The 17,783-nt window shown below is 38.9% G+C and overlaps 1 protein-coding gene across 4 annotated transcripts in view; it reads left to right on the top strand.

Moving 5' to 3' along the window:
* Positions 1-17,406, top strand: part of CNST (consortin, connexin sorting protein) — a 94,134-nt gene extending 76,728 nt beyond the window's left edge. For all 4 annotated transcript variants that reach the window (XM_053606959.1, XM_053606957.1, XM_053606958.1 and 1 more), the window contains 2 exons: positions 11,149-11,284; positions 14,819-17,406. In XM_053606959.1, the coding sequence (XP_053462934.1) occupies positions 11,149-11,284; positions 14,819-15,024 (342 nt within the window). In that variant the 3' untranslated portion in view covers positions 15,025-17,406. The remainder of the gene's footprint in view (positions 1-11,148; positions 11,285-14,818) is intronic.
* Positions 17,407-17,783: the final 377 nt, after the last annotated feature.

Below are 17,783 nucleotides of genomic sequence, written 5' to 3'. Positions count from 1 at the left end.
TGTCTTTTTCTTTTTTTAACTTAATTTTTATTAAATCATAACTGTATTCATTTATGGAGTACAATGTGATGATTTTATATACAATGGGAATGCTTAAATCAAACTAATTAACATAACCATCACCTCACTGATTTTTTATGGTAAAACATTTATAATAGACTCTTAGTTGTTTTGAAGTGTCCCCTTTCGCCGTACACATTAGCTGAGATCCTGCCAGATGCCCTCCCCCCCCCGCGCTCCCTCCTCCTCCTTTCTGAACAATATTTGTGTTTTATCATTCGTATGAATGTGCAAGTGTTTATATATTGGTTTCATAATAGTATTGAGTATCTTGGGTACTTTTTTTTTCCATTCTTGAGATACTTTACTAAGAAGAATATGTACAGGTCAGTATTCTTACTGGATAATAGATAACAGTGAAAATTATAGGTATTTAAAGTTTAAAGTTATCTTTTCATGGAAGTTGATTCATGTAATAATGATTCCCTTTCTTAAAATTCTGTTAAGAAATTTAAGAAATTTCTGTTAAATTCTTTTAAAAGTCTATTAAGTTCAACTGTTCTAAGACTCACAAAAGCTACATATACAGGATGGTCATAAAGTTTGTGTACAAAACTAACTTACTTTCCTATCACAATGCTGAACGGATTGGTCAAGGTTTACTTCCTGAATAGTTTTTCCCCTCTCCAGTCTGGGAAGTACACTTTAATAAAATCTATCTAGTTCTGTCAGGAAAAGAGTTTTTTAAGGTTTAAGAACTAAAAATCACTAATGCTTAGTATTTTCTTAGTACCTTAATGAGGTCTTGGGCTAAGCAAAATATCCAGGTAATAGTGTAAACATACGTGTAAACAGGGCGGTGCCTGTGGCTCAAGGAGTAGGGCGCCGGTCCCATATGCCGGAGGTGGTGGGTTCAAACCCAGCCCCGGCCAAAAAAAAAAAAAAAAAAACATACGTGTAAACAAAATTTTTAATTTCAAAATTGTTTTTAATTTTTTAAATTTTAATTCTAATTTTTTTAATTTTAAATGCAGACATATAATGTTTTATGTTTTTGTGCATTCAGTAAAATTTTATTGAGAGTCTTTCCTATGTATCTAGTGCTGAGAATACAGTGAGGAATCAGCCGATGTTCTTGGCCTTTCAGGGGGCTCTGTGCTGTCATACCTGGCTACTGTACTAGAATTGTGTTTGAAATATTTGTGTGCCTTCTTCCTTTTGCGAACAGAGGATACTGTTTCTTAGTAACGACAAACTCACGAATACCATTTTTCATGCACTCGGGAACCATGTCGCCTGCTGGCCTCCACATTGCTGCGCCGTCCCAGTGATCCTTCTTGATCCTCTTTCCCAGGTCTCCCTGTCATTTCTCCCCGGCAGTGACCTTGCCCCTTCTAGGTTCCCTCGCTGCTGGTAGTTCTTCCTGCCGCTGTTTGTGGTAGAACATACTGCCATGTTCTTTCTTTGCCAGCTTTCCCCTTTTCTCTCATCCCTCTGCTGTCACTTTCTTGCCAATTCTGCATTGCTTAGCTTCACCTCCAGTGGAACTTGGTTGTGGTCACGGTTGCCAGCCCGTGGAAGCACTTGTTTTGTTGTGTCATTTTAAACAATGATATTCATCACACAAAATGAAATAATTTATATGAAATGTCATAGGGAACTAAAAATGTGTATTCTATTTTAACTTATAAAGACATTTATAAATGAAACTCTTCTAGGTTTGGCAAGTTTTATCAAACCCAGAAATAATTTTGCTAAGTAAAGCGGTAACTTAATGTCTAAAGCCTTGCTTCTCTGTCTCATGTAAAAGGGAACATGATACGTTATCAAAAATATAGTCTCCCCTGTTTAAAAAAAGCATCAAAAATATTTATCCTTGTTTCATATATTTTAAGAAAAAAAAAAGATCACATGTTCAATGTCAGCTAAAAAGTTAGAAAAAGCCACTCATTTATTTCTTAATTCAGTAATTGTGTGAGTGGGGCGGCCCCTGTGGCTCAGTCGGTAAGGTGCCGGCCCCATATACCGAGGGTGGTGGGTTCAAACGCGGCCCCGGCTGAACTGCAAACCAAAAAAAAAAAAAAAATAGCCGGGCGTTGTGGCGGGTGCCTGTAGTCCCAGCTACTCGGGAGGCTGAGGCAAGAGAATCGCTTCAACCCAGGAGTTGGAGATTGCTGTGAGCTGTGTGATGCCATGGCACTCTACCAAGGGCCATAAAGTGAGACTCTGTCTCTACAAAAAAAAAAAAAAAAAGGGAAGAGTAATTGTGTGAGTGACTTCTGTTTGAGGGCCATGACGTTACAAGTGCAGTGACTGGATACAGGTAAGGATATTGCACAGAGGAAGCCTGCAGTCTGGCAGTTATCCAACTTCAAGTTGTCTTTTTGCTGAATTTAAATATCCTAGTTTGGGGCAAAAGGTGAAATTTATTGCAATACCTATAGTACACTGACATCATTACTTTAATGTCAGCGCAAATCCCCTTTGCCCGGAGCCTGGTAAAATAAATCATCAATTTGCTTGGTTCTGAACCTGGAAGATTTGCAGTATCTTCTCTATAAGACAAGAGAATACTGCTCATATTGTACCCTAAGACTGAGAGGTAGCTTTTAGTATCAAAACTTGAGTGAAGGGGCTGGGTACCTATAGCTCAGTGGTTAGGGCGATGGCCACATGTTCTGGGGCTGGTGGGTTTGAACCTGGCCCAGGGCTGCTAAACAACAACAACAAAAAAAAAACGTGAGTGAAGAAATGTGTCATACAAATCCAAAGGGGTCTGATGACCCCAACTCCACGCTGCTAATAAAAGCCCACTTAGCATATAGGAGACTGTTAACATGTAGGGGAGTGAGATACTTGTTTTATTTTCTAAATACAAATATTTACTCAAATATTGAGTAAATTTTACAAAAATATAATTTGTGTTTAAAATGAAAATTATCATAGTGTATAATCCAGAGATCCTCTTTCTGAACAGTTTAGCAACATGATATGAAATTCAGAAATAAACCATTTTTCTTAATTAACATGCATGCATAATCTACTTATAGAGATAGCATATGTTCAAAAAACTGTAATAAGTGCTTTAGTTTCAAGTAGTTGTTACTTTTCGGAATTTTTTTTTTTTTAAAGAAAAAACTGTCTGTCACCCTTGGTAGAGTGCTGTGGCCTCACAGCTCACAGCAGCCTCCAGCTCTTGGGTTTAGGTGATTCTCCTGCCTCAGCCTCCCGAGTAGCTGGGACTACAGGCGCCCGCCACAACCCCCCCACTATTTTTTGTTGCAGTTTGGCCGGAGCAGGGTTTGAGCCCTCCACCCTCAGTATATGGGGCCGACACCCTACTCACTGAGCCACAGGTACCACCCTACTTTTAGAAATAGTTTTATTATTATGTCTGAAGTTGAGGAGGAAGCCACTTTGCTACTGTTTGTGTCTTTAGAAAACTTTTTTCTGAAAGAGGGCAACACATGTTCCCTGCCCTCTGTCTGGGTTAGCAACATTGACTTAGATGTCTGCAGGTGCACCTGTCTCATGAAACAAAAAATATAGGGGAGGACATAACCTCGCACTGTATAGTGGAGAGAAAAATGACAACCCGAATTGCTGTTTAGATTCGTTAGAAGCTACCTGCTGAATTCAACTGAATTCTGTGAAGTTGTCCCTGTCACTGCTGTTACTTGAGATGGTTATTTCTTGGCTAGATCACTGGAATCAATGAAGTTGCTTTTAAGACTAGCTGCTGTGACTTTCCTTTACCGAGTCAAGACGGGAAGCTAACCCTGAGCTTTTGTGTTTTATGAAGTCATGTTGGTAATTGTTCTGTGGATCTCAGACAAAGGAAGATGATAGAAACAGCAATGAGGGCGGTTCTGTCTGGAATGGCTCTTTTGAGGGAAGCAGAGGTCGTTCAACTTTGTAACAGAAGAAATGTACCCTCCCAATCACATAAGAAGATTTATGGAAAGTACTTGCTCCAGGATTTATGTAGGTGTCTAAAGAGCCCCCAAAGGAAAACCCAGGGATTACCTATTTGTAATCTGTGCCATATGGCCTCATCTTTGCCTTTCATTTTTATTCTGCCCTCTACATTTCCTAATTAATTAATACTTCTGTTAATTGTCATGTCTCTTATACCTTGCTCCTTTTCTTTTCCATTTTAATCCTTTTTATTTATGTCTTTTCTGCCTCTTTCTGGACTTTTGCATTAGCCACTTAATAAGTTTCCCTTCCCTTGTTTCATCTTCTCCCCTCCAGATGGTCTTACATTAATACAATATGAACTTGAGGTCTCAAACTGACACTCAGAAGGGCCAGTCAGGTATAAATGACTTATTTGTTACCAAGAAGGTTTTCATGCCTTATCTGGAAGTATTCAGCTTTTAAAACATTCTACATAGGCAGCACCTGTGGCTCAAGGAGTAGGGCGCCAGCCCCATATGCTGGAGGTGGCAGGTTCAAACCCAGCCCCAGCCAAAAAAAAAAAAAGAACACTCTACAGATTAAATCATACATACCAGAGGGTCTCGATCAAACACTTGGACTGTTTAAACTCCTGCTATTAAACGTTTTTTTATATTGTAATTTCTTTCCCATGCCTCCCTTTAGCTTCAAGGTAAAGTCTGGGGGCAGCACCTGTGGCTCAAGGAATAGAGTGCCAGCCCCATATACCGAGGGTGGTGGGTTCAAGCCTGGCCCCGGCCAAAACTGCAAAATATATATATATATATATATAGTACAGACTTGGTACTTGACACTCTTGATAATCTGTCCCACTCTGCCTTGCCAGCATCATCTCTGTTCTCAGCCAATGCTGTACTCACAGCGACCCCTTCACAGCCTCCCAAGTAAACTTTGTATGTTGTCACCTCTGTTCTCTGCTCTGGAACCTTCTTTCCACATATCTCTTTCTCCTCAAACCTCAACATCTAGGCCATGCCTTTTTACGTGTAGACTGCCATGCACAGCGCCTTGCTCCTGGTCACTCCTCAGTAGCTAGCTGCTGCCAGGGTTCCCGGATCCCAGACATCCATAGTTTGTTTCATTTGGACTATACCTCTGAACTTCAGCTGAGGAAGAGGCTGAGCATCATTCCTACTCATGTCCTATCTAGCTGTGACTCCCTCTGGTTAGGATAGGACACACATCCTGTCTTCTGTGCCAAAGTGCAGAAGTAGAGATCTTGGCTCGGCACCCATAGCTCAGTGGTTATGGTGCCAGCCACATATGCCAAAGCCAGCAGGTTCAAGCCCAGCCAGGGCCTGCTAAACAGCAATGACAACTTCAACCAAAAAATAGCCGGGCGTTGTGGTGGGCGCCTGTAGTCCCCGATACTCAGGAGGCTGAGGCAAGAGAATCGCTTAAGCCCAAGAGTTGGAGGAGCTGTGATGCCACGGCACTCTACCAAGGGCAACAGAGTGAGACTCTGTCTCAAAAAAAGAAGTAGAGATCTTGTTGACTACGTCTTTATATTCTTTACAGAGCCAGCACAGACCATTGTAAATAATAGCCACTATATACAGTAAGACTTTTTTTTCCTATTTAGAAAAATAACCTTTAAGAACAAATTTATTGTTATTATTTTCAGAGAAAAGTCTATGTTGTTCAAATAAGTATATCCCAGGTGCCACCTATATATAAATTGCTCATCTGTACATTTATTCCTTGGCATAGTTGTTGAGCATCTACTATGTCACGGAAACTAGGGAGATAGCAGTGAGCACAGATCGAGGCCCTGCTCTCATAAAGCTTACTTTCTAGAGACACAAACGCATAAAAATCAAGTTCACATAAAAATAATAAAGTCCCAGGTGTTGGTAAGAACTATGAATTAATTTCAGCAGGATGAGGGTATGTAAAGTTATTGAATTGGCAGCTATTCAAACAGTTTTCCAGGGGTTAAAAAATGGGTTAATACCTTCACATTCTTACCTCCTCTTCTATTTTATACTTACTAAATTGTCCCTAAGCAAGCAAAACAAATTACAGAAACATGAGCTAGTTCCTAATCTAGAAACTTTAGATACATTATAAAACTCTTATCTTTATTAAAGAAAGAAAATTTTCTTTATAAAATTATGCTTGTACTAATTCAGTGTCGATTTACACCTAATTTTTTTCCTATTTTACTCTGTCTCCATATTGTAGAATTCTAAGGTACAGAGTTGTATGGTCTGAGATGACCGTCATGTTCTGTCTGGAAGATGACTTCCTTCTTACAGCTGGCCCCTCATGGTCCAGCTCTGACTTATTCTGTCAAGTTGCTATAGTATTTGCCATTACTTTACTTCCAGATTAATCAAATAATGCAAAATGTTTTTCATCCAGCCAATCCTTTACCAGTGTTTCTAGATTGACAAATTTAGCTATTAGTTTAAGTATCTCTTTTTTTTTTTTTTTTTTTTTTTTTTTTAGAGACAGAGTTTCACTTTATGGCCCTCGGTAGAGTGCCGTGGCCTCACACAGCTCACAGCAACCTCCAACTCCTGGGCTTAAGCGATTCTCTTGCCTCAGCCTCCCAAGTAGCTGGGACTACAGGCGAGTTTAAGTATCTCTTAACTAGAGTGATACGTAGAATAAAAATTTTGTTGTTGTTGCCATTGTTGTTTTATCTGGCCCAGGCTGGGTTTGAACCTGCCAAATTCTGTGTATATGGCCTGCACCCTACCCATTGAGCTACAGGCACCAAAAGAAAAAAAATGTTTGTTAGAGATGTAAACCACTTTGGAAAGACAAAAGAAACATTAATTTTACTTAAGTTCTATTAATCTCACTGTAATTATATGCTAAAACATGTTGGAGAAATAGTTGGAGAAAATGAAGTAAAAAGGAGCTGATGGTGCCTGTAAAACAGAGTTGTAACAATTAAGCTACATGTTTTATGCCATCTTTACATAAAGTATACACGTTCACTAAATTATAGTTCTTATCATGTAACCCCAATCTCAAGGAGCAGGCAGAGAACATCACTTTTTAGTGAGAAATAGATTCACGCATGCTTCAACAGTGAAATCTCTGGCATTTAAGGTTTTATGATGAAGTAATATGATTTCTAAACATTAATTCTCAAGTTAGTTGGAAACCAAGTATATGTTTCTTCTTCAACATTGACTAACTTTGAGATTCTGGATTAAGTAATAATTGTATCATGAAAAGAATGTTATTTGGTATCTTTTTCTCCTTGAATTTTGTGAGGAGGCTCTTCTAACAGTGCTAGCTCTCTGAATATATTCCTTATCACATTTGGATTTACTATTCCAGGAGAGTTGCAAGATAATCTTGTTTTTACAACCAGTTCATTCTGAAAGTGCTATTTAAATGGTCATTGATGTTTGAGGGAAATATGGGAAAAACTATTTATTTGCAAATACAGAAGACTGGGCCAGATGGATTTTTCTTTAATTCTGTGCTGATTTTTAGAGTACTACCAGTAACAATTACATTAATTATAGCTCAGACATTCTTTTTGTTACCCATGGAATGGCTTAATATATTTTGTTTGGGTAGGAAAGAAATTCGGTGATTGAAGTGGGAAACTGCAGCTTTATTTTTTTATTCTTTTATAATGCTTTCTTTTTTGAAATTAAAATTTTTTTCACCTTTTAATACTGACATTATAGTTTTTTTGTTTTGTTTTGTTTTTATAAAAGAGTCTCCCTCTGTCAGCCTGGGTAGAGTGCTATGGCGTCATAGCTCACAGCAACCTCAAACTCTGGGACTTGAGCAATCCTCTTGCCTAAGCCTCCCGAGTAGCTGGCAATACAGGTGTGCAAAAATATAGTTTTGTTTTTTTTTTTTTAAATGTTTTGAAGAATAGTTTGGAGGGGGTATGTTGGTAGGTCCCTTAAATCAACAGCCCAATCTATTTAGAAACACTTGACAATCTTTTGAGTAAGACCCCAAACCAAGACCATGACCTTGTTTGGTCTTACTTGCGCTTCTATCTTGGAATTAAGGCAAACTCCACCAAAGTTGTTTTTAAAAGCTCTTTATTAGCTTGGTGCCCATAGCTCAGTAGTTAGGGCACTGGCTACATGCACCGGGGCTGATGGGTTCAAATCCGGCCCAGGCCTGCTAAACAACGACAACAGCAACGAATAGCTGGGCGTTGTGGTGGGCACCTGTAGTCCCAGCTACATGGGAGGCTGAGGCAGGAGAATTGCTTAAGCCCAAGAGATTGAGGTTGCTGTGAGCTCTGACATCATGGTACTTTACTGAGGCAGGTACAGCAGAAAGAAAGATCTAGAGAAGACCCTGGAGCAAAACTGAAAGGGATACAGTGGAAAAGAGCTGGGGCAGGTCCTGCTGAAACAGGAGAGTTTTGGTGGGAGATGGTTAAATTTTTGCCAAGAATTAAGGGTCGTGGGAGGATGGCATCCTCCCACACAGCTGCCTATGGCACATACTCTGCTTCTTCCTCTGGAAAGATTCTGGAAAAGTTCCTAAAGTTCATTGCCACCCATAATAAATGAGGTGGGGCTGCCTAATAAAATGTGTATCCCGTAACAGCATGACTTACAGAGCCAGACACCACTCCAGATGAGGCTGAGCAGGAGCTAAAGTTGTCACCTAACAGCTGCTGCACGGGGGCCGGCTCTTGGTCTGAGTGGTATATTCTGTACCTTTCAGATCACTTCAGGAGCTTCTGTCAGTCTGTCAACATCCACTGATTTATATTTGCAGTGTCTTTTAATTTATGGTTTATGTCTGTTTCTTGAACTTATTTGCAAACTCAAAGTTCATATTATAAAGACACAGTTAACAGTAAGGCCACGCTGGGTCTTACCTTTCGCACTGTTCTTAATAGGATTATTTTTCTAAGTAGCTAAAATGGCACCTTGAAAAACCCCATAGAGGGTGAGTTCACCATTGGTAAATATACGACTTTATTTTATGGGAGAAAGTAGATAGTGAATGAATATATGAACCTCCTCCTCTTTTTTATACATTTACTAAAAAAGTACCAGTGATACGTCTTTAGTAGTAATATGTTCATTAAAATTCATTTCCATTTTCCATTTCTTTTTTTTTTTGTTTTTTTAAAGACAGAGTCTCACTTTATTGCCCTTGATAGAGTACCGTGGCATCACAGCTCACAGCAACCTCCAACTCCTGGGCTTAGGAGTTTGAACCCGCCACCCTTGGTATATGGGTCCGTACTCACTGAGCCACAGGTGCCGTCCCCATTTTCCATTTTTTGCTCTTAATATACTTATGAAGATTTCTTTACCAAGCGGCACCTGTGACTCAGTGAGTAGGGTGCCAGCACCCTATACTGAGGGTGGCCAGTTCTTACCCAGCCCCAGCCAAACTGCAACAAAAAAATAGCCGGGCATTGTGGCGGGTGCCTGTAAGTCCCAGCCACTTGGGAGGCTGAGTCAAGAGAATGGCCTAAGCCCAAGAGCTGGACGTTGCTGTGAGCTGTGATGCTACGGCACTCTACCAAGGGTGACAAAATAAGATTCTGTCTCAAAAAAAAAAAAGATTTCTTTCCCTCTTAGTTTTAGCAGGATGCTTCTAAAGTCACTTTTTTGTTGTTGTTCTTGTATGTTGGGGCTGTTAAATTGTGTTGTAGCTTCTTTTTTTTTTTTTGTAGTTTCTGGCCAGGGCTGGGTTTGAACCCACCACCTCTGGCATATGGGGCCGGTGCCCTACTCCTTTGAAAAGCCACAGGCACCGCCCTGTGTTGTAGCTTTCTAAAGAAAGATTTAAAGGACTATTCCTTTGCATATTTGCACATACTATTTTATTGCCACTAACATACTTCAGTTTTCTCGGAACAAGGACAATGGCCATCTGAAATACATATTTTCTTTAAAAAGAATAACATTGATTTTTTTTCTTTTTTTTTTTTTTTGAGATAATGGTTTTTCTGCTGTTCAGAGAATCCCAGCAGCGGACTATCTTGAGTTCTTTGACCCTAAACGGCCTGAGTTATAAAAAGAACTAATAGAATCTGTAATATGTGTGCATAGCACATTATCAGAGATTGCTGGCTGGAACTGAAAATCATACTGAGTATTTTGTGCTGTTGATGAGATAAATGACATTATGGGCAGCCCTCAGCTTACAGTGATCTGATAACAGTAAGACTCTGACATCCACAGTGTTAAGCCCACAATGCCCACCTATGTCATCACCTGCAGCTTAGAGCAAGCAGGCTACTCGCAAGTTAAACTTCTGTGACTGACCCGACTGCTTGGGGGCCCTTGGTAAGGCCCTGCTTGCCAGCCAGGCTCTTTCAGCTGATCCTCTTCTCCCACCTGCACCGTGGAGTCTTTTAGCTACTAAATATGGCAAGGGTTTTTGGTTTTACTTCTAAGTAAGGGGTAGCAGGTGGGCAGGAGAAAGGTGGTTGAAGTGAGAACTAGAAGGCGACACAGAAAGGGGTGGGACTCGGGGTCTGAAGAGGTATCAAAGAGCAGAGTTTTCCTATGGAAACCCAGATTATAAAGATTTTAGGCTTTATGGCCTATTGCAACTCCTTGGTTCTGCCTCTGTGGCCCCAGAGCAGCCTGGTGGTCTTGTCTATGCTCCAGTTCAACTCTATTTACAAAAATAGGCCTTTGTTCCCTAGTATACTGGTTCCGAGAGAAATTCTAAAAGTCCTTAAAATATTTTGTGCAATGGAGCATTATTGTTGTCAAAATGACAACACTCATTTTGATGTTAAAAGTTTGATATTAGATACATCTTAAGGTTTGCGTGGTCATTTCTGAAAAATTACTGACGAATAAAGAAACAATGGTGAATTACAGGCATATTTTGTAAAGCAAAACTCAGTGCTGATGATTTAGCAAAGGCAGGCTGAGTAGTTCTTTTACAGATAGTGGAAAAGTAAGCTAAAAAGGATAGCAGTTAAAAGAAGTCTGCTGACTCCCCCTCTGCTGCATGCTGTTCACAGTGCCTAGCCCTGGAGTCACTTCAGGGGTTAAAAAAAGACGTCAGCGTTTTAGATCTGCATGTTTGTCCCTTCATAAAAGTGAAACTTGTATTCTGTTAGATCTTAATGCTTAATTTTGGTTTTCTTCCTATAGGAATTTCTATAATAAAAATTCAAGTATCTATTAAGTTAGCCTTTGTTGCAATTACATGTAAAATATCGAGATTTCCCACCTTCATAGAACAAATGGTTCTTGTAACCTCTGACAGGTTGTTCCTGCTGAAGGATTAGTGTCTATATTAAAGAAGAGGAACGATACTGTAGGAGATCATCCTGCCCAAATGCAACAGAAACCATCTAAGCGAAGAGTGCGATTCCAAGAAATAGACGATACCTTGGATCAAGGTAAACTGCTCAGCACCATGTCTGGCAGAGTTGATGGTCAGTGTTTACTGAAAGAATGAATTAATGTGTGCCATGATGTTTGCCCGTAAGATTCATAGAAGAGTGACTTAATCAAACTGTAACCTTAAATTATTCGTAAACATTTTGTTTGTTCAATTAAGGGAGCGAGTTGTCCTTACCCATAGCTAGTCCTCAATGTGGAGAGCTTATTTCAATTAATTTCCTTCCTTAATACTGCTTTCTTTTTTTCTTCAGTGAGCCTGATAATTTTGTCTTCTATTCAGTGGCCAGTTAATATTTCTTCTTTATTGTGGAGAAGTTTTGTGAATTACAAGTATATTCTCTTCAGTGATTTCTTCTTTCTCTTTGAAGTGTCTCTCAAGAGTAGCAATTTAACACTTGCTATTATTGGATTCGTTTTTTTCCTCCTGGGCCTGTACCTAAGGTAGTTACTGCAGCAAACAGTGCTGCCTTTTGTGGTTGCAAATAGGTTTATCTGAGACTTAGGTAAGGAAGAGGAAGTGGAAATACAGCCAAGAGCCTGTCGGTTCTAGTATTTTATAAAACAATTGCATTGTTCAAACAACAGTATAGGGCGGCGCCTATGGCTCAGAGGAATAGGGCACCGGCCCCATATGCCAGAGGTGGTGGGTTCAAACCCAGCCCCGGCCAGAAACTGCAAAAAAAAAAAAAACAGTATAACTATTAAGGAATGGTTTCTGAGTCTGACAAAAGTGATCCCAGTAGAAGTTTCTAAATTTCTATGGTCCTAAGACTGGTTAGGGGCCTTGGAAATAATCTGTTCTAACCTTTAATATTACCTTGCCCTTTGCTTGTAACTCTCAAATTCTTTTCTAGGTAAAATGCCCATTTCTGCTAGCAGTAATTTGCACCAGATCATTGCTTTAGTAGAAGGAACTCTGGATTTGGAACTCACAGTTCCTATTTCACTTAGTAGCCACTTCATCTTAGACAAAGTCACTTAATTTGTAGGAGACTCAGTTTCATGATCTTTTTTAAAATAAGAATAACATCTCTCCACCTGTCCCTCTGGGGGCTGAAAAACATGTCAAATAATGTGTGTGATTTCATTTTGAGAATTACAGAACTTCATGTAAATGGTTGGTGATGGTTGACTTCTAAGATCTAGAGCTTGCCCAGTTTCATAAACCTTCCTAAAAGAGCCTATTCTTTCAGGGGTGTTCAACCTATGGCCTTTGGGCTGCATGCAAATTATGTGAGGACTGATTTGCTTCTCTGTGGTGTCAGAGATCACAAAAAGTGTCCATGGACCTTTTCTTTTGCTCATCAGCTTTCGTTAGTATTTGTGTGCTTGATGTGTGGCTCAAGACAGCTGTTACTCTGTCAGTGTGCTACAAAAAAGAAAAAGGTTGGACACCCTTGAAAGTCTAAATCAATCCTATTCACTAGAAATACAATGAAATACATACATGATTTTAAATTTTGTAGTAGCCATGTTAAAAAACTAAAAAGAAACAGACAAAATGAATGTTAATAATATATTTTAACCCAATATGTTAAAGATATTATTTTGACATATGATCTATGTGAAAAAATTACTAAAGAGAGATATTGTACTCTCCTTTTTTCACACCAGAGTCTTCAAAATCTGGCGTATAGTTTATACTCAGATCACCTCTCGTTTTGAGCCAAGTGGCTATTGGACTGCACAGCTCTAAATGATTCCAGCACATCTAGATAAAACAAACAAAATAGATGTTTTCAAATACTTAAACTGTATTGAAATGCTTATATATGAATATGTGATAATAAAGCAAAATACAGAAAAATACATCAACTAGGTTATTAACAAAGATAAGCGCCAGGCAAGGTGGCTCACACATGTAATCCTAGCACTCTGGGAGGCCAAGATGGGTGGATTGCTTGAGCTCAGGAGTTTGAGACCAGCCTGAGCAAGAGTGAGACCCTGTCTTTACTAAAAAGAAATAGGAAAGTAGCTAAGCATGTAGTTGGCACCTGTAGTTCCAGCTACACAGGAGACTCAGGCAAGAGGATATCTGCAGCCCAAGAGACTAAGGTTGCTGTGAGCTGTAATCACTCCACAGCACTCCAGCCAGGTGACAGAGCAAGACTCTGTCTCACCAAAAACAAAGATAAGGAGGTGGGAGGGGATAATGTTAAAAAAAGAAAAGGTAGAAAGACTTAACTATCCAAAAACAAAAACACACCATGAATGATAATGATCATATTTCTACGTTTTATAAAAAACATATTTTCAGAGAGGTGCAGTGAGGGAGACTGAGAAAGAAGGATCAGTTAAAGGCAGGAATTCAAACCAGCCTGTGCAGCATGGCAAGATCCCATCTCTAAAAAAATAATAATAATTAGCCAGATGTGGTGACATGCATCTCTAATCCCAACTACTCAGGAGGGCACTCAAGGCTGCACTGAGTTATGATGGGATCACTGCACTCCAGACTGGGTGACAAAGTGAGACACTGTCTCTTTAAAAAATGTGTATATATCTTTTTTCATCATAGGCATAAAATTTTTTTTTTTTTTGAGACAAAGTCTCCCTATGTCATCTTCAGTAGAGTGTGTGGCGTCACAGTTCACAGCAACCTCAAACTCTTGGGCTTAAGCGATGCTCTTGCCTCAGCCTCTCAAGTAGCTGGGACTACAGGCGCCCACTGCAATGCCCAGCTATTTTTTTGTTGCAGTTGTCATTGTTGTTTAGCAGGCTTAGGACAGGTTCAAACCCACCAGCCCCAGAATATGTGGCCAGCGCCCTAACCATTTAGCAACAGGCACCGAGCCTAATTTTAAATTTTAATAGATACTACCAAGTTACCTTCCAAAAAGGTTTGCCTACACTGTCATCATGCTGTGAATCAAAACTTTTTAGTCTTTTTGAAATATTTTTTATTTTTCTTTAATTATGAATGATTGTCAACCAAAAGGTAGTTTTTTTCAATGTAGAAAGATTGATAATGGATATATTTATTAAAAGCAAACTTGCCAAAAATGTTAAGCAAAACTAGAAGAAATCACTGCACAGTCTAGAACTTTCCTATTGCACTAAGTGATAAGAATAAAAGTGAATAAATAAGATGCAAAGAGATCCCAGCCTAAAACATTTTTTTATAATTTAATACCAAGTTAACTTTGCTTTAAAGTGATCAGTCCCATGACGTGACCTCCAAAGGTATTATTATATAATAGTGAGGTTGTAGTGTGTACTCTAAAATAATCCTATGAGCACATCAGAGAAACACTGCCTGTTTTTCTTCTTTTTCATGGAAGTGATTATATTCATTGGATAAATGAGCTAGTTTTAATTTTAGCATTCACAAACACAAGGATGAATCTTTATGTTTGACTAACAAGTAGGTCTTTGTAGAATCATTTGGAGCATGAATTTTTTGTCAATAAGTCCTATCCCCAGAGGACTAACATTAGAAACATCCAGTTATATTATTAGTGAGAAGATAGTAGATGCTAAAATTTCCATTTTGATGACAATTTAACCTCATTCTGTTCCTGTATTTGCAGATGAAGTTGGAGGTGGCTCCTGTATTTTACTGATCTTGCTGTGCATAGCAACGGTTTTGCTTAGTGTTGGAGGAACTGCGCTATACTGCACTTTCGGTGACATGGAGTCACCAGTTTGTACAGACTTTGCAGACAACATGGATTTCTATTACACTAAGTTACTGCAGGGAATGGCAGAACTAAAACACTGGATCTACCTCTCCTAGCAGCATTCGACAAAGGCAGGCATCCTGGCAGTGAGAATGAAAGATGTGAAACTTTATTTCTAGAGTTCTGTTATATTTCCCCCTTCCCCCAGTAGTGAACCAAGGACATAAGCAACAGCAGCTTTAAATGGCAAGCCAGAAGAACTCTGTTAGAATAGTCCACGTAATGAGGCAGATGCTGATCTCAAGTAGTTGGAACAAATGATCTTTGGAGAGCGTATCTGCCTGAGCACTGAGCAGAATGAAACAGGGTAGTGTTGGAACCACACTAGTTTTACCTACCCTGTCAAGCCAGTGGTTAAAGGACACTTCTGGTTTCTATTTGTTGGTCCACAGACATTGCTTCCAGCTACCATGCAATAAGTTTGTATATAATCAAAAGGAGTTCCTTACAGGGTTTCAATGTCATTTTTTAGTTAACTTTGGAAGTTGTATAATTTACACTTTGTGCATTCTTTCCAGATTCTTTCTCCATTTATGGAATGGTGTGTACGGGTGTGCATATGTGTGTTTTAGACAGAATGATAAGCAAATACCCAAGATAAAGCAACAAAGATTATTTTTATTCTTTTAACTTGACTATGATGTGCAGGCACAAATCTTTGAAGAAGGTTTAACTGTGGGATAAATGAATTATAGAAATCTCGATTCTGAAATGAGAAACTGTAACTGATCTGTGGCAATTAACTTGATTAACTAGCAAAATATTAATCACAGGCCTGGAGGCAAAATGAAAGAGCTCCCCCTGAGTCTTAAGCAACAGTTTTATCATGGATTCAATGCTTCCTGAAATGATGAATGTTGGACTCAACTCAGCCTTTATTGAGCACCTATTATGTTCTGAGAATCTTAAGAACCAAAATAGAAGCATAAATAGATACATAGATCTACTGTAGATATTTTGATTTGGTCTTACATGAAATGAACCAATACTTTGGCAAATGAAATCATCGTATATAATTCAGTATTACAGATCATGCATTCAGATGTTTGAACGTGCATTCATATCGTGGGGTTGATTTAGACCCTATCGTGGGTTCATTAAGCAAAAATTCAATCATACCTTCAATAAGCAGATGTCTAGTTTTTGTTTAAATCTGTCAGTTAGGTGGTCTTCCCTTACCTAAAGTACAGTGGTCTAAAATTTAGGAAGCCTTGCTTTGACTTTTTATCGGGTAGCATTTTCAAAGAGCAAACATGAATTACAGTTTTTTAGCAAGTGATCATTATTTCCTGTTTTTCTGTTAGCCTCATTTGAAAGAAAAAGGGAGCAATTACTCTCTACTTGTTACTGGCTGGTACAGTACCTCCCTTGGTGTTTCAGCTTATTTATTTAGATACGAATTTTAAAGGGCTTTTTATATCAGTTGAAAGTGTGTTGCTGAGCATGCATCTGGTCACCCCAGTGCTAGGGTTTAATGATCGTGTCCTTAGTGTCTTTGTTTTGTATTTTTCAGTTCAGTGTGTTTTTAGACTTATTTTTAAATTGATGTTTTATTTTTCACATATAATACTGTTTGATTGTCTCTATCATGTCACCATAAAGTGTAATATTTTCCCAGGGTTATAGATCAAAGATATTTATTTAGAATTGTACAAGATATTGAAATTTAGATTCCTTATACTTAAGGCTGATTTTATTAGAAGATTATTTTAATGTTATAAATTTTAAGAATTTGTATTCAAATTGTATGTAACATATGTAAGATGTTGATGGTACTCTCTTAAGTGGTTCTATAAAAGCTGTTCACAAAGTCTACTGTGAGGGTCACCTCGTGACAGACAAACCTCTTCTTTCTTATCCTCAATTTCTAGTCACAGGAGTTTGGTGATGCTTATTTCTGCCTATTTTATGTCAAAATAACTTAAAAATTTCCCTCCTGTTCACCTCTTCTAGGTCACTATCAGTGTCCTATATGATCTCTGGCATAGTATTTGCCTACAGGCAACCCAGGCCACCTCTTCTGAAACCCTAGACTTCCTGGGAACCTTCGCACTGAGATGAAAGAGTCAAAACAACATCTTACTAAGCAGGGGCCCAGCTGTGTCGCAGAGAGGCCCTGGGTGTCCCCACTATTTCCAGAGAGGGTGAGGTGAGCTCAGAAGCATACTGATAGCTTGACTTAAAATAGGCATGAAATCTCAACTAGAAAAATTAGGACAACTTTAAAAGATGTAATAGTCATTTATTGCATGAACTGGAGTAATTCCACGTGGTGGTGAAAGGACCATTCTCTCTCACATAAAAAATTCATCCAGTTTTGCTAAAATGTAATTTCTTCCATCACTTGAAAGTATTGACAACTATTTGTAACTAATCTTCCTTAAGAACTGTATTTGAGGATATAAAATCGAGCTTGCAATTTAAAATCTATACCAACAGAATGTCTCAGCGTTTATTTGAACCCTTGGGCGCTAAGAAAACTGCTTTAAAGTGAAAGTATAATATTAGAAGTTGGTCTGGACCCTCAAGGAGATACTCTTCTATTCTGGGAAGTCGAGTAGGTCCTTAAGTAAAGGCTTTCTTAGCCTCTACAGTACTTCCCCCATCTGCATGTAACAGTGGTTGAGGGCGCCGGTCCCATATGCCGGAGGTGGCAGCTTCAAACGCAGCCCCAGCCAAAAAAAAAAACGAAAAACAAAAAAAAAACAGTGGTTGAAATTTACTCTAAAAATTCTTTCTTTTAGATTTAATAATCAAAATCCTCTGGGAGGTTTACTTTATTGACCTATTTGTGTGTTAGATGTGGAGAGGATCT

The sequence above is a fragment of the Nycticebus coucang genome, chromosome 10 (assembly GCF_027406575.1).
Source record: "Nycticebus coucang isolate mNycCou1 chromosome 10, mNycCou1.pri, whole genome shotgun sequence".
Lineage (NCBI taxonomy): Eukaryota > Metazoa > Chordata > Mammalia > Primates > Lorisidae > Nycticebus > Nycticebus coucang.
The sequence above is the reverse complement of the archived record's forward strand: the minus strand, read 5'-3'. Positions and strand labels throughout refer to the sequence as shown.